Source organism: Papio anubis, chromosome 2, assembly GCF_008728515.1.
Source record: "Papio anubis isolate 15944 chromosome 2, Panubis1.0, whole genome shotgun sequence".
NCBI classification, from domain to species: Eukaryota; Metazoa; Chordata; class Mammalia; order Primates; family Cercopithecidae; genus Papio; species Papio anubis.
This window is the reverse complement of record NC_044977.1, coordinates 107718223-107743089: the sequence shown is the minus strand read 5'-3', so window position 1 is coordinate 107743089 and position 24867 is coordinate 107718223. Positions and strand designations below refer to the sequence as shown.

At 42.6% G+C, this 24867-nt stretch overlaps 1 protein-coding gene across 2 annotated transcripts in view; it reads right to left on the bottom strand.

Annotated features, from left to right (window-relative positions):
• Positions 1–884: 884 nt before the first annotated feature.
• The window catches only part of LAMP3 (lysosomal associated membrane protein 3), a 39895-nt gene continuing 15912 nt past the window's right edge, over positions 885–24867 (bottom strand). Inside the window, exons 4-6 of one of the 2 annotated variants that reach the window (XM_003894776.4) lie at positions 17743–17800; positions 12928–13098; positions 885–1616 (exon numbers count right to left, since the gene is read on the bottom strand). In XM_003894776.4, coding sequence (XP_003894825.1) covers positions 1483–1616; positions 12928–13098; positions 17743–17800 — 363 coding nt within the window. In that variant the 3' untranslated portion in view covers positions 885–1482. Of the gene's footprint in view, positions 1617–9382; positions 10218–12927; positions 13099–17742; positions 17801–24867 lie in introns of those variants that run through there. The other variant, XM_009201284.3, reaches the window with a different exon arrangement.

Here is a 24867-nt window from a genome sequence, read left to right as displayed (position 1 = left end):
AATCCCACAAAAATGAGAAACTAATGTTTTACAAAGCTCCTCAGTCTCCTTCAAGAGAGTGGAGGATTTATTAAGGATAGGCTATTTTGTTGTCTGCAAAGCTCTCCTTTCATCTACCCTAATGCCTCAAGATGCAAAGCTCTCCTTTCATCTACTCTAAAGTCTCAAGATGCTGGATAAAGCCGTTTCCCCGTAAGGTGAGCATATGCTTGCAGGCAGGTGTGAGCCTTCAGGCAGAGTGTGCTGTCATTGTTTTTGTAGGCAACTTGGTGTATTGAGAAGACCAAAGACCTTGGTGTCAGACCAACATGAGTTCAAGCTCTGGCTCTGCCATCAGTCAGGCAGGTGACATTTAAGTGATTTAGTTCCCTTAAGTCTCAGTTTACTCATTCACCTATAAGTTGTGAGAATGAAATCAGATGTAGGTAAAGTGCTTAGCCTAGAGTCTGGCGCTTATGTTAACAATTAAGGGCCATTATTATTGTCTCTTATTTATTATTCAGTTCTATCATCTGTAGCCACCTAATTCTTAGTCTAGCAATTGTGGAGCAGGAGTCATCAAGACAAAAAATGTAATCTGATTTGTTCTTTTTGTTGGTTTTACTAAAAAAACCTTAGATAACCTGAGATATGTTGTTCTTTTTGATGATTAAAAAAAAAAACATTTAAGGCCGGGCACGATGGCTCATGCCTATAATCCTAGCACTTTGGGAGCTGAGGTGGGTGGATCACCTGAGGTCAGGAGTTCAAGACCAGCCTGGCCAACATGGTGAAACCCCATCTCTACTAAAAACACAAAAATTAGCCAGGCATGGTGGGGTGTGCCTGTAGTCCCAGCTACTTGGGAAGTTGAAGCAGGAGAATCACTTGAACCTGGGAGGCAGAGGTTCCCGTGAGCCAAGATTGCACCATTGTACTCCAGCGTGGGTGACAAGAGTGAAACTCCGTCTCAAAAACCAAAAACAAAAAATGTAAAGTGGAAAAAGAGAGATAAGTGCTACACCAGGAATATGCATGTTACATTAAACCATAAAACACAGATAGTAAAAGCACTGAAAGTCCATTTGATAAACAAAGCAAGGGCATTTGTTTTAAGATCAAGGGTAAAATAAAATCTTCAATGCAAACACAGGTAGTATTAGTTACAACTGACCCTTGGTTTATAATTTGAAGGCTTATTCTACTTTACATGTATTATGCTAATTCAACATACCTCAAATGTTGACTTTGAATGGTTAAAATATTCTAAAGGAAACTAGAAAATAAACAGCTTACTATATCTTTCATAAAATAAACAAAAAGTATTTAGAAATTGATATGCTGCCTGAACTTAAATCACACATGACTCACTTGGTTTGAGTAGAAGATGGTGGTTTACATTGTCTGAAGGACCCACACTCTAAGGGAACTTCCCAACATCCATCCTGGAAGTGATGAAATAATTCTCTAAATTCCATTATTTTCATTTCCCCTGGGCAACAATTAGATTCTCTGGTATCCAGATGATTGACACCTGAGGCGGATTTTATAGACACCTATACCCACAAGGCAGAGACCAACCACGATGGCCCCAATCACAGGAAGCACAATTGTGTAGTCAGACGAGCACTCATCCACTAAGAGAGAAAACAAATACAATACAGTGGGTAAGGTTTGGTGATGCAGTCCAGAAAGTAGGCTAGAGGGGAAAGAAGATGAGCTTTGGCATCAAACAAAGCTTGACTTTTAACTCCACCATTAACTAGCTTTGTGACCTTGGACAGGTAATTTACCTTTGCAATTTCCTAATTTATAAAGTCAGCAAATAATATGTAAGACTGTTAGAAGATTAAATAACCATATTTTCTCAGTAATTAACATTCAATAATCATAATCCTCATTTCCTGAACTGAGTAAGAAGTCACTCCAGGCAAACTGCCTGCTAAGTGGGATATGCTTACAAAAAAGAGACCAGCTGGGCGCGGTGGCTCACGCCTGCAATCCCAGCACTTTGGGAGGCTGAGGTGGGCAGATCACCTGAGGTCAGGAGTTCGAGACCAGCCTGACCAACTTGGAGAAACCCCATCTCTACTAAGAATACAAAATTAGCCGGGCACGTGACACATGTGTAATCCCAGCTACTCGGGAGGCTGAGGCAGGAGAATCGCTTGAACCCGGGAGGCAGAGGTTGTGGTGAGCCGAGATCACACCATTGCACTCCAGCCTGGGCAACAAGAGTGAAACTCCATCTCAAAAAAACAAAAACAAAAACAAAAAACAAAAACAAAACAAAGACCATTTGGTGACCAGTGACCAGATTACAGATGATCTCTTGAGAAACATGATTTTTATCCATTTTATAAAACAATTTTGTCACTCCTAAGGTTTTATTGTATTACTTTTAGCTAATATTAGAAAACAGACCAAATTATTTATGAGAGCTTAAAAGTGAGAGTTTACAAACTTATCAAAACTGTTTTTTCTTTATACCATTAGAAAGCGCTTACTCAATTCATCTAAATGTAATTGATTGAGCCAGAGACTAATAAATCTCAACTGAGGAAAGACGGAGGGGTCTGGGGAAAAGGGGGAAGTTGATAGAATAATGAAGAGACTGGGAGAAAAGGGCAAATAAATGAAGAACCATGTCTTAGTCATAGATAGCTAAAAAGATACATGTGTGAGGTCGTTGTATGAACCAACACTGAAATTATGTCCTGAACCAAGGATCGCCATCAACGCAATTCAGTGTACCTGATATCCAAGAATAAAAGGATCAGAAGAGGTCAGAGAAGACAGAGTGGCAATCAGAGATTCCAGGAAAAAGAAAATTGGACAGGAAAGAAACTGTGCTTGTAGTACACTACTTGGCTTGACAGCAGCCAATATTTATAAAACTATAATAATGCATGCCTTAATACCTTACCGATTTAACCAAAAATAGTTGTGTAACCACAAATCTTTATGTGCTATAGCAGGAAGTCTAAAATGGATCAATTAGGAACTATCATGATAAACCTTTTACTTTTTAGAGTTATGGAGATAGCAATCAGAAGAAATTGTTAAAATTAGTTAAATGTATTTTGTACTTTGGGGCAGGGAGGCAGGGCGACAGAGATATGTTGCTTTCCATGATAAGACCTTTTGGAGTACATGAAACTTTGTTACTTATATATGCTTCTCTTTTTTTGCAGCCTGGAACTCCTGAGTTCAAGCCATCCTCCCACCCTGTCCTCCTGAGTAGCTGGGACTAGGGGAGTGTGCCACCATGCCGGGTTAATTTTTTATTTTTTAGAGATGAGGTCTTGCTATGTGGCCCAGGCTGGTTTCAAACTCCTGGGCTCACACAGTCCTTGACTTCCCAAAGTGCTGGGATTACAGGCGTAAACCACCATGCCTGGCCTATATTTCTTAAATAAAAAAAGAACTTTGACAAGTTTTAAGGAATTAAAATGAGTGGGAAAAAATGCAAAAAGTTAAAACAAAAGGTAAAGCACACAACTGTTGACCCAATAATTCCATCTCTAGGAAATTATCCCAAAGATATATTCGCACAACTATGCAAAGATATATTACAGCACTGCTCATTTTATGAGAGACAATTTAAATATATGTAAAAACTAAAATAGTGTTCAGACAATAGAAAATAATATGGCCATTAAAAAGAACGTGGCAGGTCTCCGCGTTCTATAACAGAAGTTCCCTAAGATCCGTGAAGCATCGTGTGAACCCAAACCCATGTGCTGGTGGGTCCGGTGTGCAAAGATACACCAAAAACTGGGAGGAGGACTGGGAGGGAAGTGGAGGGCAACTTTTACTGTCTATACAGTTTTGTTAAATGATTAAATTATTTAACATTGTTTAAACATTTCTAAAATGCAAAAGAGTACACAAAGAAAAGTAGTGACTGATCCAATCACCACATTTCTTCTATTTGAATCAATCACTATAAACCTTTTTGGGCATGTGGTTCCTCTGTGAATATGTGTGTGTGTGTGTGTGTGCGCGCGCGCGTGCACGCACACATGTGCAAACTCACGTGCGTGCTTAAAGCAAAATCACTCTATTTTAAATAGTCTATGCTCATTATAAATAACTAAAATAGTAGAGAAAATCACAAACAAAAAAGTGAAACCAATTACCCCAGGGCCATCCACCCAGAAATGTCATTGCTAACATGGAGAAACATTATTTCAGGCATCTTTCTTTAGAACTACAAGGATAGATAGGTTAGAAAGATAAATAGAAATACTTTTATTAAGATAGGATCATACAAGTACTATTTTATTACATTTGTTAATTTCAATTTTACTTGCACTTAATAGAAGAAAAAAACTTAAACTGAAGGAATTATCACACACCAATGTCATGGGAAATATTGGTTCATAAGGGGCCCCTTTAAAGTTGTAGAAAGAGATTCTGAAGTATGCATTAAACAATTATAAAAGGCATTAAGAGGTTATAAAGTAAATTGGACTTGTGCTTGCTAAACCTTATTTCCAGTTTAAACATTATCTATTGATACTGTTTTGAACGACTAGCACTAACAGATTCCCTTGCATCTCCCCTCTCTTCAACTCCAAAAAAAAATTTTTTTTTGAGACACGGTCTTGCTCTGTTGCCCAGGCTGGGGTGCAGTGGTATAATCATAGCTCACTGAAGCCTCAAACTCCTGAGGTCAGCCATCCTCCCACCTCAACTTCTCAAGTAACTAGTAGTACAGGCAAATGCCACCCCACTCAGCAACTTTTTAAATTTTTTGGAGAGATGGGGTCTTACTATGTTGCCTAGGCTGGTCTTGAACTCCTGGCCTCAAGTGATCCTTCAACCTCAGCCTCCCAAAATTTCAGTCGTGAGACACTGTGCCCAGACAACTCCAAATTTTGAATAGTTATGTTACTGTTTTTAACATTGTCTAGGTTTTTTTGTTTCGTTTTGTTTTTTTTTTACAAAGTTAACTGATTTTATTGTGAAATTCTCACAGACAGAAAATTAAATCAAATATTTATTCTGTCCATTTCATTTTACAATAACCTTATCACTTATTTTTGTACCATGCATTTCAATTGCCTGCTAAGTAAAAAATGTTTTAAAAACTATTAATTTTTGAAGTTTTTAGCTTAAACTTTATCATCAAGAAGCCCACAATAAAATACGTTGCCAGCAGCCACCCACCAAGCCCCTGTGTGAAGAATGTTTTGGTTGCTATTTCAACTTAAGGAAACAATCTTTGACCTTGATCCATTGTATAGGTTTATAACACTTCAATTCTATTTGATAACTATCATCCCTGTAATCTTTAAAAATGTGTTCTGACTGGCTGGGCGCGGGCTCACGCTTGTAATCCCAGCACTTTGGGAGGCCGAGGTGGGCAGATCATGAGGTCAGGAAATCGAGACCATTCTGGCTAACATGGTGAAACCCCATCTCTACTAAAAATACAAAATAAATAAATAAATAAATAACCGGGCGTGGTGGCGGGCACCTGTAGTCCCAGCTACTCGGGAGGCTGAGGCAGGAGAATGGCGTGAACCCGGGAGGCGGAGCTTGCAGTGAGCCGAGATTGTGCCACTGCACTCCAGCCTGGGCGACAGAGCAAGACTCCGTCTCAAAAAAAGGAAAAAAAAAAAAAAGTGTTCTGACTATTTAACACATTCATATGATTTAAAAAGTCAAAATAATACAAGATGCTGTACATTGAGAAGTTTCACTTCCACCCTTGCCCCTTCTTCTTAGTTCTTCCTGTCCCCATTAGATAATTATTTTCCTTAGTTCTTGTTTATATTTCTGATGTTTCTTTGTGCAGATAGGACAATAATGAATATACTATTATGCACTATACTTTTTTGATATAATATATTTTGGAACTCTTTCCTTAAACATACATAGCATCCTCATTCTTCTTGTAGCTGTTTAAGGATTCTATTGTGGGATGAATCAGTTTTAAAATCTGGCCCCTACTGATGGACCCTTGGCTTGTTTTCATTTTTTTGCTATTACAAATAATGTTGTAATGAATAACCATGTACAAATATCATTTCATATATGGGAAAGTGTGTTTGTATTCCCAGACCCATAATTGTTTAGTACATTTTATATGTAAATGGATCCACTATTCACCAACATCAGTCTTTTTTTTCCATTTATTTTATTTGTTGATTTAGAGACAGGGTCTCACTCTGTCACCCAGGCTGGAGTGCAGTGGCGATCGCAGCTCACCGCAGCCTGGACCTCCCAGGCTCGAGTCATCCTCCAATCTCAGCCTTCCAAGTAGTTTGGGACTACAGTCATGCACCACCATGCCCGGCTAATTTTTGTATTTTTTGTAGAGATGGGGTTTTGCTATGTTGCCTAGGCTGGTCTTAAACTCCTTGGCTCAAGCAATCCTCCTGCCTCAGTCTCCCAAAGAGTTGGGATTACAGGTATGAGCTGCTACACCAGGCCTACTGTGACTTTTCTATTCCTAAAGGCTGCTTATTTCCTTGTTTATATTGCGACTCATTTCCTCTCTCAGTGAATTTCATTGTCAAGCAATATTTTTTAGAAGGGCTTACTTGTGCTGTATCCTTTGAATTATTTCATAGTTAAGAATATCTGCCTGGTGACAGAGCAAGACTGTCTCAAAACAAACAAACAAACAAAAGAATATCTGCCTATTTTCTTTATACTTGATATTTTTGGGTCATACTTTTTTGTCTTAGATCATTGTAGAAATTATTTGCTGGTTTTAAATGTTGTTGTGAAGAAATTGGAGGTCAACTTTAACTTTCCTGTTTACAGGTGATTTTATTTTATTTTCCATAAAGGCCTAAAGACTTCTTTATGTTTGAAGTTTTATAGCTTGTTCCTGATATGTCCCGGTGTTAAACTTTTGGTATCAATTCTTTTTTGGGACATGCTCTTTTAATCCCAACTTCAATGATTTATCTCAAGGAAATGTCCTTAAATCTTCAAATATATTGTCATTCTATTTTTGAGGTCTCTATGTCAGAGTAGCTTGTATATCTAGTAGCTTCCCTGTAATGCTTTAATCATAAGGTTTATCTGTATTACCTGTAATGATCTCAGTCATTCTCTCTATGAAAATAATATAATTTCCTCCCTATTTATTCTGCCTCTTACTGTTTCTATACATTATGTAGTGTATTGCTTTGACATTCCTCTTGTTTTCTTACTCTTTCATTTTAACATCTTATCTTTAAACTCTGATTATCTGGAATTCACATTAAGTGATTCTCAGCATCAAGCAATTGTCAGGAATTTCTTTCTGTTCCTTGAATTATGTTTTCTTTGTATTTTACTATTTTCATTTCTAACTTTCTGTTATGGACTAAATTGTCTCCCCTCCCTTCCCCCAAATTTACATGGTGAAGTCCTAACTTCCAGGAGCACAGAACATGTATTAGGACACAGGGTGTCTCAAGAAGTCAATAAGTGAAAATGAGGTCAATAGGGTGGGCCTCTATCCAATATGAATGGTATCCTTACACAAAGAGGACACATGGATACAGACAGGTACAGAAGGAAGACCACATGAAGACACAGGCCATCTACAGCCAAGGAGAGAAGTTTCAGAAAAACCAATGCTGTGGACACCTTGACCTTGAATTTCTAGAGTCCAGAACTGTGGGAATACACATTTCTGTTATTTAAGGCATCCAGACTGTAGTATGTTCCTAAGATAGTCTTAGCAAACTAATACACCCTCACTCCTTTTCTTAATTTAATTTCATACTATTCTGATTTTGCTGCAGTATTTTGGCACAGTGACCATGCAGTTGGTTTTCATTTTGTTTATGCTTGAGCATGTCAGTCCAAATACTCCATTTCCTATGATGCCATTTGGGTGAATTACGGTCTTTCTTTCCATGGCATCTGACTTCAGTTGATGTTTCCCTTTGGGCTAGATATTTGGATTCTATTCTCTTTTTTGTAGCATGGAAACTAGCTACAGCCTGGAGTGATCCTCGGCCCTGAGGTTGCTTCCCCAGTTCGCCGCCACCAGTCCCTACCTTTACTCTTCCCAGTCTTCCTGGGAGCCATTTTCACTATCCTAGGTTAGAAAAGGAAGAAGATAAAGCAACCCACTCTTTTTTTTTTCCTCCAGATTTAGTAACGGAGGAGTTCACAGAATTTTTTTTCCCTCTCATCACAGGCTTCTTAGGGTGTATGTGTGTGTGGTTAGGAGGGGAGGCAGATGAGGAGCCCATCTCCGCTGCCCCCTCTCCTCTCCACCTGGAAAGTGGGCAGGACTGTGAGTAAATCACACATCCAAGCGTTTATTTACTGGCCAGTCCAATGAAACCTTTGCTTTTTGTGTTACCAGAATGCCAATTCAAATTAATTCTACGAATAACTGGTACTGGGGTGGGGGGGGAATAGATAGCAGGAGTCCAAGCAGTGGCCATCATCCAAAAGAACTCCCTGAAGAAGGTAGGAAGGAAAATTAAATTTAAGTGAATGGTCATATCCCTCTACACTTGATTTTAAATTCTGCTTCTGATTCATCTGCGAGGGGAGGGATTTCCACATGCTAGAAAGTAAATCTTACATTAATCATTCTGCAGAAGGGTGAGTGGCCGGTGAATAAACACCTTGTCCTCTGCCCTACAGAACTTTCAAGTGCCCTTAACACTGGACACAGGGGAGCCTGGAGCAGGAGACAGTTTAAAGGAGGAGGTGGAAGGAGATCGCAGCTCTCCAAAGCCAAGCTCTTGCTGTTAAGCCTGAGTCACTTGGGGGAACTCCTGGGTCCTCATATCAGATTGTCATCAACGTCTCCTGTTTTAAGAGGGAAACAGACATTTCCTGACACTCTGGATGTCTTCAGGGGCTCTTAGCGCTCTTTTGAAGCTGCGGTGTTCCCTCGCCCACAGCCCCACTTCTAAGAAAACAAGGAGAGCAAAAATGCCTCCTGGGGAGTCAGTACATTTCCCAAATAGGCAGTAGTTTTAGAGTTGTCAAATTTCATAAATGTCATGTTAACAATAATGAATGGCACCTCTGGAAAATTTGGAAAAACAAGAAAACTTCCAGTCAGTAGAATCAATTAAGAACATTCCTCTCCCCTTTCTCTGAATCAATTAAGAACATTCCTCTCCCTTTTCTCTGAACCCTAATCAATGTAATAGGAAACCATGAATAACATCCTAAGCCATATTTTAATAGCATTTTTCCTCAGATATCAACCGTCCGCCATCAGGAATGTACTGCTTTCGGTGAATGTTTGCATAAAAGGGAAGTGAGTGATCCTGCAAGCAGGTCTACCTCTTCCTGCTTGCCATTCCGGATTGTTTCCCTGCTCTGCCTCCCTTCTCTCCTGCAATGGTCCAAATGGACCCATTTACAAGAATAAAACAGCATCAAAGAAAAGCCGACAAACCAGGAAAAAAGTAGCTAAGAAGGCAGACAACACATGAAGCTGAAGGAACGGAAGAGCTAATATTTATTGAGCTCCTCCTTTTTTGCCATGATCTTTGATATGTGCTTTAAATTAAAAAAGTGAAATAGGCAGTTACCTAATTTTTTAAACGGATAATACATTACCATAGAGTAGGATATGCTTTTTAAAAAAATAATAGTATACTAAGATCATCTATAATTTAAGTAAACCAAATGTTGGTAAAATCCAGGAGTTTAAAATCATTTTGTAACCAACTTTGAAATGCATTGATTTTTTTTAAAGTAATGTTTTTGAAAACTGAAAATCAGGACTCTTGAAAATGTCTAAGAAAAATCAGTCAATTTGCAAATGTCTTCGCCACGATTCTCCCTCCAGGTTTTTGCTTCCTCCCTTCTCACAAGCACCCCGCTCATGTCTCTGCCTATTGCCCCTAATTCCGGAAGCCAGCACTGGTATATTCAGGTGTGGCAGAGGGTGTCAAGCACACCTGGCATGGCCTCCCCAAGGCAACAGGAGGAAGTGGGGAGGTGCCGTTTCCTAGCCCTGGGGTAGCCCTTTGGTGGGAAGTTAGGTTTCCTAATCAGCTCAGGAGGGTGCAACAGGCAACGAGACAGGTCAATCCTTTCACTTCAGGCTGAATATGAGGCCGGAATTCCCAAGACCTTAACCTTGCACGTTTTGAAGAAAGTGGGGCTTTACATGCGTTCATATCCTCTACTGGGCCTCTTTCTGGCCACCAGACATGCGGTTAGCAAAATGACAAGCAGTCCTGTGATACTCAGGCCCATGGCCACAGGGATTTCTCTCCTGTTTCTGTCACTGAAGCATTCATCCGCTGTAATTGAAGTCAGAGTAACAAGTGTTACAGACTGGCCACAAATGCTGGGAAGTGGCACTGCCACATCTGCCTCAGCTTTGGAGAGAAGGAGACTGAGGGAGAGATGGAGCTGCCGGGGCTCAGACCACAGTGGGTGAAAATGAGAGGGAAAGGGATCTTTCCTTCTCAGATCCTCTCAGAGCCACAGTGGCTCTGACATGTGTAGCACTGGTAATTAGTTAGGGAGCTTATTAAATTGCAGATCTCCAGACACATGCCCAGGAAATTATAATTCAGTGGTCTGAGCTGGGGCCGGTGGGATTCTGATGCTGCTTCCAGGCAGATCCAGCTTTGAGAAAATATGCTAGTTTGGCCTAGAGGGTTGTGATCAGAGTTATGTCTTGATTCTCAACTTAGAGTAATTCCCGGAGCCATATTGTCCAACTCTAGTAATAGTTTGAGACAGAGTCCCACTGTGTCACCCAGGCCAGAATGCAGTGACACAATCTCGGCTCACTGCAACCTCTGCCTCCTGGTTTCAAGTGATTCTCATCCCTCAGCCTCCCGAGTAGCTGGGATTACAGGCATATGCCAACATGCCGGGCTAATTTTTTGTATATTTAGTAGAGATGGGGTTTTGCTATGTTGGCCAGGCTGGTCTCAAAGTCCTGGCCTCAAGTGATCTGCCTGCCTTGACCTCCCAAAGTACTGGGATTACAGGAGTCAGCCAACACACCTGGCCCTAACTCTGTGTTTCTTAAAGGGGCTGCTCAGATAGCTTGGGGCTGCTAAAACAGCATAATAAACAGCCAAAGGAAAGGACAGCAAAAACCCTAAAACTCAATAAACAAAAAACAATGTATGCAGGCTCCAGGATTTTAGGGAGGAGGGGATTTTAGGAGTCAGGAGTCTACTGTTTGGGATGACCATTATCTTTTACAAGTCTCAGCTTTGACACTTGCTGGATTCCTCTCCAGTTCTTCAAGCCCCTGTTTAAAAATCGCCCATCAGTCAAGACTTCTTTAGTCCACCCTCTCATCAGCAATGCTGTCAATCACAGCTTCCTCTGGGCTCCCATAACCCTCTGCACATGTATCTTTTAAACACCGTATGGTATGGTAACCTGCTCCTCTTTTCCCCCTTCTCTTACTCTCTGCTAGAAAATCCTATTTACAGAATGACATGCCTCTTCGCATTTGAGCATCTTTAGTGAAATCTGAAGTGCAAACACTAGGAAGACGGCGTTGAGTTGACAGGGTGACAGCGGGAGAACAAGGGGAACATTTTGGAAGTGGAATTGTTAGGGCTTTGTGACTATTTGTATGAGAGGCTGCTGGAGGGAGAGGAGTTAAGGAGAACTCTGAAGTCTGTTGTTTGGAAAACTATCCAATTAATGATGGTTTTAAGAAAAAAAAATGTAAAGACAAGAGAGCTTTTCTATGCATCCCTGTGAACACTGCTAATAGGAGGCCAGGCACATCCTGCTGAAAGGTTTTATTTCCCACCTCTGCCACTAAGAGGTTTCCCAGACCTGATCACTTCCTGCTTCACAGAGCTTCTGAAGGGGAAGAAGAGCAAGTGTGTACCTTTTTTTTAGGATCACACGATTACAGAAGTTTTTCAAACCTTCATAATGATTGTAAAAGAAAGAAATAGTTTTCCAACACTAGAAGTTTTGAGAGTGGATGACAAATGGGGGCAACCCCTACTGGCAAATTTTCATATGACTGTGGGACTCCGACAAAGCCTACAGAAACCAGGGGACCCAAGGCAAGCAACGCCCAGTCCTTCCTCTGCCAAATGCCTCCCACTGAGTACCTGCGGAGAAGTTTTCTGCTACACGCATCTGCCATTTCATGATGGAACCCAAAGCAAAATCAGATTCATATTGTAGACATTTAAAAGATGGCTAAACTTCTAGCTAAATCTATTTTTGATAACTGGGAAGGTCTGAGCACATTTTTTAGTTATTATGAGAGGGATGTTTTAGAAATTGAAGTACATGACCCTCCTGGGCATATGTAGAAATCCTCGTAACACTGTTTTCCTGGGAGGGAGAAGAGGGCTTTTCTGGAAAGTCACCCTGGTCAGCTCCTGGCCCTGGCCCAGGGATCTGTTTTCCTCCAGGGCAGTCATCAGGCAAGCTCTGCCTGTGATGGTCAGAACTCAAAGCAGAATTTAGAGGGAAACTAAAACCAACTCTCAGGAAACACTGTTGGGTGCAACAGCTTGCAATTGAGATGAGGGGTTCCAACAGCTTGTAATTGAGAAGAGGGGGTTTCCTTCTATCTTGAATTGCTCCATTTTGCTCTTTTCCCTCTGCAGGTGGGAAAGAAACTATCCTCAAATCTTGATTTTAGACATTACTGATACTGAGGATCTTTAAAGTGTTCTCCAAACATATCTGAATTTACACCCACCGGGACATAAAGGGAAGTCGCAGGTAGTATTTTCTGTTTTGATTGAGCGCATGAGTGTTTAAATGAGTGAGAATGTGTGAGAGTCTAAGAGAATGTAATCTGCTGTGGGACAGCTGTGACTGGGTGGGTGCAGGTGCCTGATTCTGAGGTGGCCAGAGGAGCCTGGCCCTGTGAGCTGCGTGGAATCATACTGTCCCAGGAAGCTCATGACATGCTGGCTCCTTGGACATCTGCAGACAGAAAACCATTTGGATCTACCCTGGGGACTCTAAAGTGTATGTTTGCAACCCAATCCATCTTTAACTTACCATTTCCAAAGTGGTCATCTTCAAAATCAAAGGCTTGAAGTTGGACATTGGTTGTTTTCAGCTGCAGGTGGGCTGACAGCTGGAGGCTCTGTTCACTCACGCACTTGAAGGAATGCCCGACCGCTGTCTGGAACATCACCACTGCATGCTTCATTCCTTGGTAAATTGTCTCTGAAAAGGTGACATATAGATTTCTTAAGAGTCCTGACAGGCATCCACCGAGCTCCCGCTGTGGCTGGGCTGCCCATGTGCAGCTAAATGGACTTCCTTTCGAGTGGCTCTCTGGGGGTTCTGCCACCTTCTCCCCATGAAAAAACACCCTGGTGCGGTTTGGAGACTTTTTCAGCTGCTCAGTTTGGGGTATAAGGGAGACACCTCACATAAACTGGAATGCGCAAACACTGAAATGAGAACTTTTGAGAATGTGTTCTTTGGTTATTTTAAATCACTGGGGACAGAGTGGGTGGGAACTAGTCAGTACTTGGGGGCTACAGAGAGGTGCCTCCAAAATTTTAGAGGTAAGAGAAGATTGCTTTCTGAAACTTAGAAAGTCACAGAACCCTTAATGAATCAGTGAAGGGACACACAGTCAGCAAATGCAGCACTTGCCTATCGCCAGGCTGAATGTATTAGACGAGCAGGGTCAAGAACTCATTAAGGGTCGGGCACAGTGGCTCTTGCCTGTAATCCCAGCACTTTGGGAGGCCGAGGCGGGCGGATCACCTAAGGTCAGGAGTTCAAGACCAGTCTGACCAACATGGAGAAACCCCATCTCTACTAAGACTACAAAATTAGCCAGGCGTGGTGGCACATGCCTGTAATCCCAGCTACTTGGGAGGCTGAGGCAGGAGAATCGCTTGAACCCAGGAGGTGGAGGTTGTGGTGAGCCGAGATTGTGCCATCGCACTCCAGCCTGGGCAACAAGAGTGAAATTTCATCTCAAAAAAAAAAAAAAGAACTCATTAGGAGTAGTTGTTGCATCCATCCACAGAAACAGAGAGAAGGGAGAGGCCCATCTCTTCCCATCTGAGGGCCGTCTGGGTAGAGAAACCTGCTCAAGGACTGGCCCTGTCTTATGACAGGTATACCCTGCCCAAGGAAGTGGAGGCTTCAAGGCAGATGAAGTTAAACATTTTAATTATTGAGGCCAGGCATGGTGGTACGTGCCTGTGGTCCCAAGTACTTGGGAGGCTGAGGTGGGAGGATCATCTGAGCCCAGGAGTTCAAGGTTGCAATGACCTATGATTACGCCACTGCACTCCAGCCTGGGACACAGAGCAAGACTGTCTCTAAAATAAATAAATAAATAAATAGGCTGGGCATGGTGGTTCATGCCTGTAATTCCAGCATTTTGGGAGGCTGAGCTGGGCAGATCACTTGAGATCTGGAGTTTGAAACCAGCCTGGCCAACATAGTGAAACACTGTCTCTACTAAAAATACAAAAATTAGCCAGGCGTGGAAGTGGGTGCATGTAATCCCAGCTACTCAGGGAGGCTGAGGCAGGAGAATTGCTTGAACCCGAAAGGTGGAGGTTACAGTAAGGTGAGATCGTGCCACTGTACTCCAGCCTGGGCAACGGAGCGAGACTCTGTCACAAAAATAAATAGATAATAATAATAAAAGAAAAATAATTAATCATACAATGAACTCCATTTTCTCTAATTCCATGCTTACTAAGCACCCTTCTGACTACACTATAGCTTCTTGAATGGTAGAAATTTCACTGGTCAGAGGACCCAACTGTCTGGTCCGCTTAGTAGTTACAGTAAGGAATAGTCCCAGGATGAATTAACAAGGTGGCATTAATGCCAGTGTCTGTACATGCAAATGCCCTAGACAACATACTGAATTCTCTGTGTACACGACCGTATCATGTGTTATATCCTGGGATAGTCTGCTACTACCATCCCCACTAACATTACAACTGTCACTACTGTAATTACAACTGATTACTATTCTTAATACCCCCATTAACATGAAAATCATCATTATTGTGACTCCTTAAGCTCCTGCTCAGCCATTAGGATCAGGACCTAGAATTGATTTTCCCACACCCTCAGCTCTAAATTAATTTTTGATCAGTCTTTCACTTCCCCTGCCTTTTTTTTTTTTTTTTTTTGAGACGGAGTCTCACTCTGTTGCCCAGGCTGGAGTGCAGTGGTGCGATCTTGGCTCACTGCGACCTCTGCCTTCTAGGTTCAAGCAATTCTTCTGCCTCAAACTCCTGAGTAGCTGGGATTACAGGCGATCGCCATCACGCCCGGCTATTTTTTTTGTATTTCTAGTAGAGACGGGATTTAGCCATGTTGGCCAGGCTGGTCTTGAACCCTGACCTCAGGTGATCTGCCTGCCTCAGCCTCCCAAAGTGCTAGTATTACAGGCATGAACCCCTGCACCCAGCCTCCCTTGCCTCTTAAGAGATTGCTACTCTATTGTTGGCTAAAATCTGGTCCGTACCTAGTGATAACATTAGCTAACTGATGTTAGCACTCACAATATTTATTCTCTATCCTAAATGAGACAGGTCTAAGTGAATTAACATATATGAAAATGAGTTGTCAACTATGCTATCTTACTTACATTTAACAATCATTGGCAAATCTCCCTGAACATATCAATACAATGTAGCTGATATTTTAAGTAGATATTACTCCACATTTTCAATTCTTGGCAAGTTTCTTCGGCATAAATTCCTTAACTGGTAAAATAATGTTTAAGCTAGTCAAAGGATAGAGCTTTGAAAAGGAGAAAACAGACATGAAAACTCTTAGTACAGTACCTGGCACAGGGGGATACAAGAAAATAAAAGTTATTTAACTTTGCAGGGAAACATTTGAGGCCTCTGAGAGACATCTAGTGTGAGCGGGAGCTTTGCTTCTCTGGAAGTGAACACTGTAGGAGTTCTCTGAATTTACCCCAGTAGAGTCATTATCCATATAGCAACCAAAGTGAACCTTTATAAATGTAAATCTGAGGTATCATTTTCCTCTCTCCCCTAGACACCCTGGTGGCATCCTTTCACACTTTAGAATAGAGTCCAAAGTCCTGACCCTTACCGTGCCCACTGGCCCTACATGCTCTGGCCTGGCTGTCTGTCCCTTGACCACATTTGCTGCTTGTTCTCTCTCCAGGCACACTGGCACCCTGCAGGTCCTTGAACACACTAGCCAGCTCACCCTTTAGGGCCTGTGCATCTGTTCTTCTGGCCATCTGGAAAGAGCTTCCCTAGACCCAGATATCCCCAAAGAGGTGAATCTCTCTTCTCAAACTTCACCTCTTCAAAGGGCCTTTCTCCCCTGAGGGCTTCCCTAAAGTATAAGGGATAGACCCACCTAAAATAGCTTTCAATTCCTCTCCACTCCTCCTGCTTGTGTTTGTTCATAGAATTTATCACTACTGGGCCGGGTGCAGTGGCTCACGCCTGTAATCCCAGCACTCTGGGAGGCCGAGGTGCATGGATCACCTGAGGTCAGGTGCTTGAAACCAGCCTGGCCAACGTGGAGAAACCCCGTCTTTACTAAAAATACAAAAATTAGCCAGGTGTGGTGACAGGTGCCTGTAATCCCAGCTACTGAGGAGCCTGAAGCAGGAGAATCGCTTGAACCTGGGAGGCAGAGATTGCAGTGAGCCGAGACCAAGCCACTGCACTCCAGCCTGGGCAACAGAGCGAGACTGTCTCAAAAAAAAAAAAAAAAGAAAGAAATTATCACTACTTAACAGAGCACAGGAGTCCCCCTTATCCTTGGGGGATACATCCCAAGACCCCCAGTGTACCAGTGTATGCCTGAAGCCATGGATAATACTGAACTCTAGATATACTATGTTTTTTCCTGCATACACATATATACCTGTGATGAAGTTTAATGTATAAATTGGTCACAGTAAGATATTAAAAATAATAACTAAAGATAACAGAAAAATTGTCACACTATAACAAAAGTGATATGCGTGTGATCTCTCTCAGAAACTCTAACTGTACTGTACGCACCTGTTTTTGCACCAACCATGAAAGGTGAAACCGTGAATAAGTGGGGGGGTTACTGTATTATCATTTAATGTGTTGTTGCCCTCTTCCTCTTCTAGAATGTAAACTCCATGAGGGTAAGATCTATTAGTCTGAAATATTATGGATCCGCAATGCCTAATACAGGGCTTAGCACCTAGCAGGCACTAACTACATTTTAGTAGAGTGAATGTATGATTCCCAGAGTATAGAATCAGCTGCACTATCAACAGCAGATCTGTCAAAAAGCCACTAAACTCTTTATCGTTGCCAATCATGATCTCTGACATCATACTAGTCTAGCCTCATTTACGAGCAGATGGGCAAATTACAGCACACAGAGGCATAGTAAAGTCCCCCAAAATCACATTTCTGGCTGCTTTCTTAGCCTGTTCCTTAAAAGCAGCATTGGCCGGGTGCAGTGGCTCACACCTGTAATCCCAGCACTGTGTGGGACCGAGGTGGATGAATCGCCTGAGGTCAGGAGTTCGAGACCAGTCTCGGCAATGTGGTGAAATCCCATCTCTACTAAAAATACAAAAATTACTGGGTGTGGTAGCACACATGTGTAATCCCAGCTACTTAGGAGGCTGAGACAGGATAATGGCTTGAACCCAGGAGGCAGAGGTTGTAGTGAGCCAAGATTGTGCCACTACACTCCAGCCTGAGAAACAGAGCAAGACTCTATCTCAAAAAAAAAAAAAAAAAAAAAAAAAGCAGCATCAAACATGAGCAGATTCAATAGCATGAAAGGTGAGCTAACCAGAAACAGTGTCATGGCTGGTAGAACGGGCATTCTGTAATTACTAACCTGGATCCGAGACAGTCAAACAGGCTCCCACTTCACTGATATAATATGATCCTTCATCCTGTAAAACAGCAGGGTGTTAACCTTTGGTTCATCTCTATTCATATGTTTACAATCTTGGTTTATAACCTTTGTTTAGGATTCCAGCTATTAAATCTCTATAGATATAAGGGCTGGGGAGTTACTTGGTACTGGGTCATAATTGTGTATAAAAATTCCAAAAAAGTAAACATACCACAAATAAATAAATAATAACTAACAGTTTTCCCCTGGCCCCAAATTTCCCTACTGCATACTAGTTGCTAGGGCCTGATATTCAAATTCCACCAGTATAATCTGAGTCCCTTGGTTGGGCCAAATTTCTCCCTGTTACAACGCAAGTCCATCAGGAAGGTGGAGGAGCAGGAGCGTATAGTAAGCTTTTACTAGCAATTAATATCTAAGGGTAGGAATTCTTATCCTGAGACCACGCATCCTTTCCTTTTATTTTTAAGACCATCCATCTGGTTTAGAAGGCTCATCCTTAAGGATACCATGGGAGGACCTCCTGGGGTCCATAAACCCTCTGGGAAAAACAATGTATACAAAATGGTGTCTACATGTTCCTACATAGGGTGTCAATGGCTTTACACAGCTTAATGGGTCTATGTCTTCAAAATGGCTAAATGGGGCCACTGGGAGGGATTATGGGAAGAAATGCCTTACCCTGAGATTCCTGGGTATCCTCTAGAAGAGAACCCCAAGTGGTTGTATTTAAACACAAAGCAGTACCCCCACATTTCATCTAGGAATTATCTTTCCAGAAAAACAAAAACAAACTACAAAACAGCCCTATAAAAACGAAGGGCATGAAACCTTCTAGGGAACTGAATTGGGGTGTAGAAGGGTAAGTTGAAAAGGGAGTTTCCATTTTTTAATTGAGGTGATCCACAGTGTTCTCAGTTTTAAACATTCCTTAGAAAACCATCTATAAGTAAGAGGTGTAAAAATGGCAGAGCAACCCAAATCAGAACATGAAATTGAATTACTTTTAGAGGTTTCAAATATAGTCATTAGAGAAACTTAACAATACTAATCTTGACCACATTATAGTTCATTTGTGTATTGTAAGTGGATAAAATGTTGATTCATTACACAATAAAAGGGTTCCATAAATACACACTGTTTTAGTAAGATCATTGATACTGATACACTGAGCTCTAGATCCTACAATTCATTGAATAGCACCTGCCACACAATAGCTTCCTACCCTGTGTCAGGCACTGTCGCGGGCACTTCCATGCACTTGCCTTATTTAATCCTCACCATAATCATGAGGGAAAATGAGGCTGGGTGACTTGCTCCATGTCACAGTCCTAAGAGGTGGCAGGGGAAGATATGACCTCCAGCTCTGCTTGCCTCCAAGTCTAGTCTTTAACGTCTCTTTCATACCCACTCCATGCCAGGGACTGTTCTAGGTCATGGGAGAGGACCTGGTTGCCTCCGTCAAGGTGCTCAGTCTCTTGGGTCTTGAAGGCAAGTTGAACAATGCCCTTAGACCATCCATTTGCTTTAGGGAGAAATGTCTGTTTTAAAAAGACACCAACTTGGCCAGCCGCGGTGGCTCAAGCCTATAATCCCAGCACTTTGGGAGGCCGAGACGGGCGGATCACGAGGTCAGGAGATCGAGAGCATCCTGGCGAACACGGTGAAACCCCGTCTCTACTAAAAAATACAAAAACAAAAACTAGCCGGGTGAGGTGGCGGGCGCCTGTAGTCCCAGCTACTCGGGAGGCTGAGGCAGGAGAATGGCGTAAACCTGGGAGGCGGAGCTTGCAGTGAGCTGAGATCAAGCCACTGCACTCCAGTCCGGGCGACAGAGCCAGACTCCATCTCAAAAAAAAAAAAAAAAAAGAAGACACCAACTATGTGTTGCTTTTATATACCATTTATTCCGGGCATTTTTAAAATTTGGAGCCTCTTTTAATCTAAGAGAGACTTATATTTCAGGGTCCACAGTCAGGGTTACAAGACCCCCGCCCCATCCCTAAGGGCAAAGAGGGCCCATTGAAGGGTTTTAAGTAGGGCAGTGACATGAGCATAGCTTTGATTTTGGAAACGGCTCGGGCTGCACTGTGAGACTGATTTGAGGAGCAGCAGAATAGTAATGAGGTCAGCTCAGACTCCTCAGAGGCCTCTTGGAATCTTCCCTTTGGTGTCTGACCTGCCCACCTAAGGAAAGAATGCGTGGCATTTCTGTGAGAGTTTCACCATTTGCCACATGCATGTTTTCACTGACATTGCCTCACTTGATCCTTACAACGACCCCCTGAGACCAGAATCGATATTATCAGACCATTTTACAGCTGAGAACAAAGAGGCTCTGAAGAGTTAAGCATCTACCGCAGATGCACATAGTTTGTAGGTGAGACAAAGCAAGATCCTGCCCTGCGTTTTCCTCCATGGGATGTGTGGGTATAGGACAAAAATTCATTATGTGAGAATTTACTTTCACATTCCCTGAAAGGCAGCTGAAACCTATAACCATTGATGGGAAGCAGGACTGGCTACATAATGAATTTGTGGGGCTCAGTAAAAAATGAAAGTGTGGGGCCACGTGTTCAAAACTCAAGAATTTCATGGGGCAACAGCAAAGCATGAAAACAAGCCTGAGCCCTTCCAGATGCACAAGCGGAACACCTGGGAACCCGTTCCTGATGGGCAGGGCCACTGCCGCTCCACAAGAATCCACGCTTTCTAGGACTAATCAAAACATGAGGCCTTCCACAAGCAGAGTGCTCACATTCACTGCGAGTTCATCTTAAGGGCACAACAGGACAGAGTCTGGAACCTGTACTCAGATTTCTTTCCATTTTGACTGAATCAAGATTAGTCAAACGTTGACTAGGACTAAGCTGATGTCTAGCTTTTTTTTTTTTTTTTGAGTCGGGGTCTCCCTCTGTTGCCCAGGCTGGTGTGCAGTGGCAAGATCTTGGCTCACTGCAGCCTCAACCTGCCGGGCTCAAGTGAGCCTCCTGCCTGAGCATCCCAAGTAGCTGACTAGAAGCCGTGCCACCACAGCCAGCATTTTTTTTTTTTTTTAATTTTATAGAGATGGGATCTCACTATGATGCCCAGGCTAGTCTTGAACTCCTGGCCTCAAGAGATCCTCCCTACTTGGCCTCTCAAAGTGTTAGGATTACAAGGAATGAGGCTTGAGGTATGAGCTACTATGCCTAGCCATGATGTCTATCTTTAGGGTAAAGGAAAAGTATCTGTTAGGTGGATTCATGTCAACAAAACGGCAGGGGGATATTTAGTTTTCTTAAGGTTCCAAGTTTGACTTGACATGATCATACTTCAATCGTCCTGCACATCTCTTCTGACTCACCCTTTCCATATGGTATTTAAGCCCCGGGCCTCAGGGTTAATGGCATGGGGATATACCATCTTGTCTCACCACCATTCAAGACAGACATGGCTTCTGTTCATACATCCCTATTCAGTATTTCTTTTCAAGAAAAAAAAAAAGATTCCAAGTTTTACATAATTTATGCTCTGGAATGAGGCTTAGTTAGACAATTGTGCCACTTTATTTTGTAGAGTTATAGTGTTACTGGATATTCTTAAAGGAAACAAAATCATCTTTGGTAAACTTTTTTCCAGAAATATTTTAGGCTCTGTGGTCCTTTGTTAATCCGTCAAGAATCTTAACATCCTCCTTAGCAAAACTGAGGGTCCACCAACATGTCTACCTTTGTACAGACATACGGGGGTCTGGCACCAACCAGCCAATTCATCCTGCCCAGGACGCCAGCATGCCAATAACCGCAGGGCCCTAAGGTTCCCCCGTCCACTTCAGCAAAACACACCATGGAAGTTTCATAGTCCCTAGCTGTTCAGGATGTGGATTTTGTCTTCAGCATCGATCAGCATCGATTTTGTCTGGGCATCGATTTTGTCTTCCGTCTTTTTTGCTCAGCACTGTTGTGACTAAATCAAGAAAGTTTTGTTCTGGACATAGCAAAAGGAACCTGTGATCTACTTTTTGGCACTTTGACCCAGAGTTCTCTGCAAAATTTAGATTTTCTCCTTCATTGATTCATTTGTTTATCAAATGTTTGCTAAAGATACACTATAGATGAAGTCCGGGAGGGTACTAGGGAAGAGAAGTGAAGGAGCCATAGACTTTGCCTTGGGGATGGTGAAATGTGTGACCAGTGCATTGATGAAGTTTGGGGAACAATGACTAGAGATTCAGGGAACTAAGAAGAGGAAGTCTCTCATTTTACCTGAAACAGAAGTGGAGAAGGGGGAATTTCACAGGGTGATGATATTTGAGTTATTTTAAGGATGGATGCTAAAGGAGCTGAGGGGTGGGAAGGGCCTTCCAGGCAGAGGGAAAAGTACCAGGGGAAACAGGGTGTGGAAAGTACAGATTACCTGGGAGGTTCTAAGCGGTGCACTGTGAGGGTGTTAACATTTGAACATTGGTCACGGTCCTCAGAAGCCCAGCTCGTAGGCCAAGAGGGTTCCAAATGCCCCTCAAAGGCTCTGGAGACCAGTTTGAGCAACATAATTAAAACCCATCTCTACAAAAAATAAAAATAAAAAAAAAATTAGCTGGTGGCATGTACCTGTAGTCCCAGCTACTCAGGAGACTGAGGCATGGAAGGATCACTTGAGTTCAGGAGGCCGAGGCTGCAGTGAGCTATGATCGTGCTACCACACTTCAGCCTGGGTGACAGAGGGAGCCCTTTCTTAAAAATAAAAAAAAAAAAAAAAAAAGAGCTGGAAACTGGAAACACCAGAACACCAGGTGGGTCTGCAGCATTGATTCCAAGACCTCAGTTGGCCAGTGCACTGCCTGACCCTGGCACCTCTCCTCTCTTGATGGTTAATTTCACTATGTCGAGAGCCAGGGCTGGAGACCTAGAGCTGCCCGGCCAAAGGGGTGGAGGAGAAAGGGATAGTCCTGCGCACAGAACGAAGTTACTGAAGGATGTTTTAAAAGCAACTATCCCACCAGGAAGGATGTTGTAGGGAGGTGGGGGGAGAGACGTACGTGATCTTGAGCTTGAAGAGTCTGAACAAGTTTCAGCCTGTCACCCTAACCAAATGAGACACTGACAGGGAAAGTTTTTCAGTTTTTCAAAAAATGAAACTGAGGGAAAAGAAGAAAGGAAATCCACCTCTCCTGACCCCACTAGGGGCCAAATACCACGCTGAGCACTTTTACATTCTTTAGCTCAGCACACCCTCACGGCAGCCCCGCAAAATAAGCACTGGTTGGCTCCATCTTATAGAAGAGGAGCTGAGGCTCAGAGATCATGAGCAGCCTGTCCATGATCACGAAGTGAATGATATGGATAATTTGCCTTGAGTGAACGACGAGGTTAAGTGACTGATTTTTCTTTATGTTATAGTCATTGGTAGTATTTCAATTTAAAAAACTACAAATTGGGCTGGGCACAGTGGCTCACACCTGTAATCCCAGCACTTTGGGAGGCCGAGGCAGGTGGATCACCTGAGGTCAGGACTTCAAGATCAGCCTGGCCAACATGGCGAAACCCCGTCTTCTACTAAAAAATATAAAAATTAGCCAGGTGTGGTGGTGCGCACCTATAATCCCAGCTACTCGAGAGGCTGAGGCAGGAGAATCACTTGAACCCAGGAGGTGGAGTTTGCAGTGAGCCAAAATCATGCCATTGCACTCCAGCCTGGGTGACGAGAGCAAAACCTCATCTCGAAAGCAAACAAACAAACAAAATCCTACAAATTGAAAGCTGGAACTATAGCCTATATTTCTGTTATTTTTCTTTCATAGCCAAGCTCATTGTTAGGGACAAAGTAAGTGCTTAGTAAATTCTTACTAATAAACGAGTTGATAAATCAGGCCTAATCAACATCCATTTATCATTCTACAACCTAGCTCCCATAACATCTATTATATTATAATGAATAAACTCACATTTTCTAAGGTTCTCTTTTTCTCTAGAGCCATGGTTTTCAACCACACATGATTTTTGCCTCCCAGGAGACATTTGACAATGTCTGGAGACATTTCGAGTTGTCAGACTGGGGTGGGCAGTTGCTCCTGGCGTCTTGTAGACAGAGGCCAGAAATGCTGCTAACCATTTTTCAAGGCACAAGGTAGTCCCACACAAAGACTTACCTGGCCTCAAATGTTAATACTGTTGCTGTTGAGAAGTGCTCATTTAGAAAGCAGCAACATTTCAAAAGTGATCGACTGAATAGTTGAGTCTATTTCTCTTTTGGAAAAATCTAGAAAGCTTTCTTACCTAAATACACTTCATACAATACACCCATTAGGGCAGAAGTCACAGCATCAGAATCCACAGGCCAAATCTGGCCTTACGTTGTAGGTTTTTTGGCCAGCATGGTGTTTTTTTTTTTTTTTTTTTAGACGGAGTTTCACTCTTGTTGCCCAGGCTGGAGTGTAGTGCCACAATCTCGGCCCACTGCAACCTCCGCCTCCTGGGTTCAAGCGATTCTCCTGCCTCAGCCTCCCAAGTAGCTGGGATTATAGGTGCCTGCCACCATGCCCAGCTAATTTTTGTATTTTTAGTAGAGACAGGGTCTTGCCATGTTGGCCAGGTTGGTCTTGAACTCCTGGCCCCGGGTGATCCACCCACCTTGGCCTCCAAAGTGCTGGGATTACAGGCGTGAGCCACCACACCCGGCCCTCAAAATTTTAAAAATGTATTGCCAACATTAAAAAAATCATGTGCTTTTCTAGAAAGATCTAGATTTCTGCCTTATCTTGAACAATCAGAAGATCTGGCATTACCACCCTCTCCTTACCACCTGATTGACGGGACATGTAAAATATTGAGCAACTGCGCCTGTAATTCCAGCACTTTTGGAGGCCAAGGCGGGTGGATCATGAGGTCAGGAGATCGAGACCACCCTGGCTAACATAGTGAAACCCCATCTCTACTAAAAATACAAAAAATTAGCTGGGCGTGGTGGCACACGCCTATAGTCCCAGCTACTTGGGAGGCTGAGGCAGGAGAATTGCTTGAACTCAAGAGGCGGAGGTTGCAGTTAGTCAAGATTGTGTCACCGCACTCCAGCCTGGGCAACAAAGCAAGACTCCATCTAAAAAAAAAAGAAAAAAAATATTGA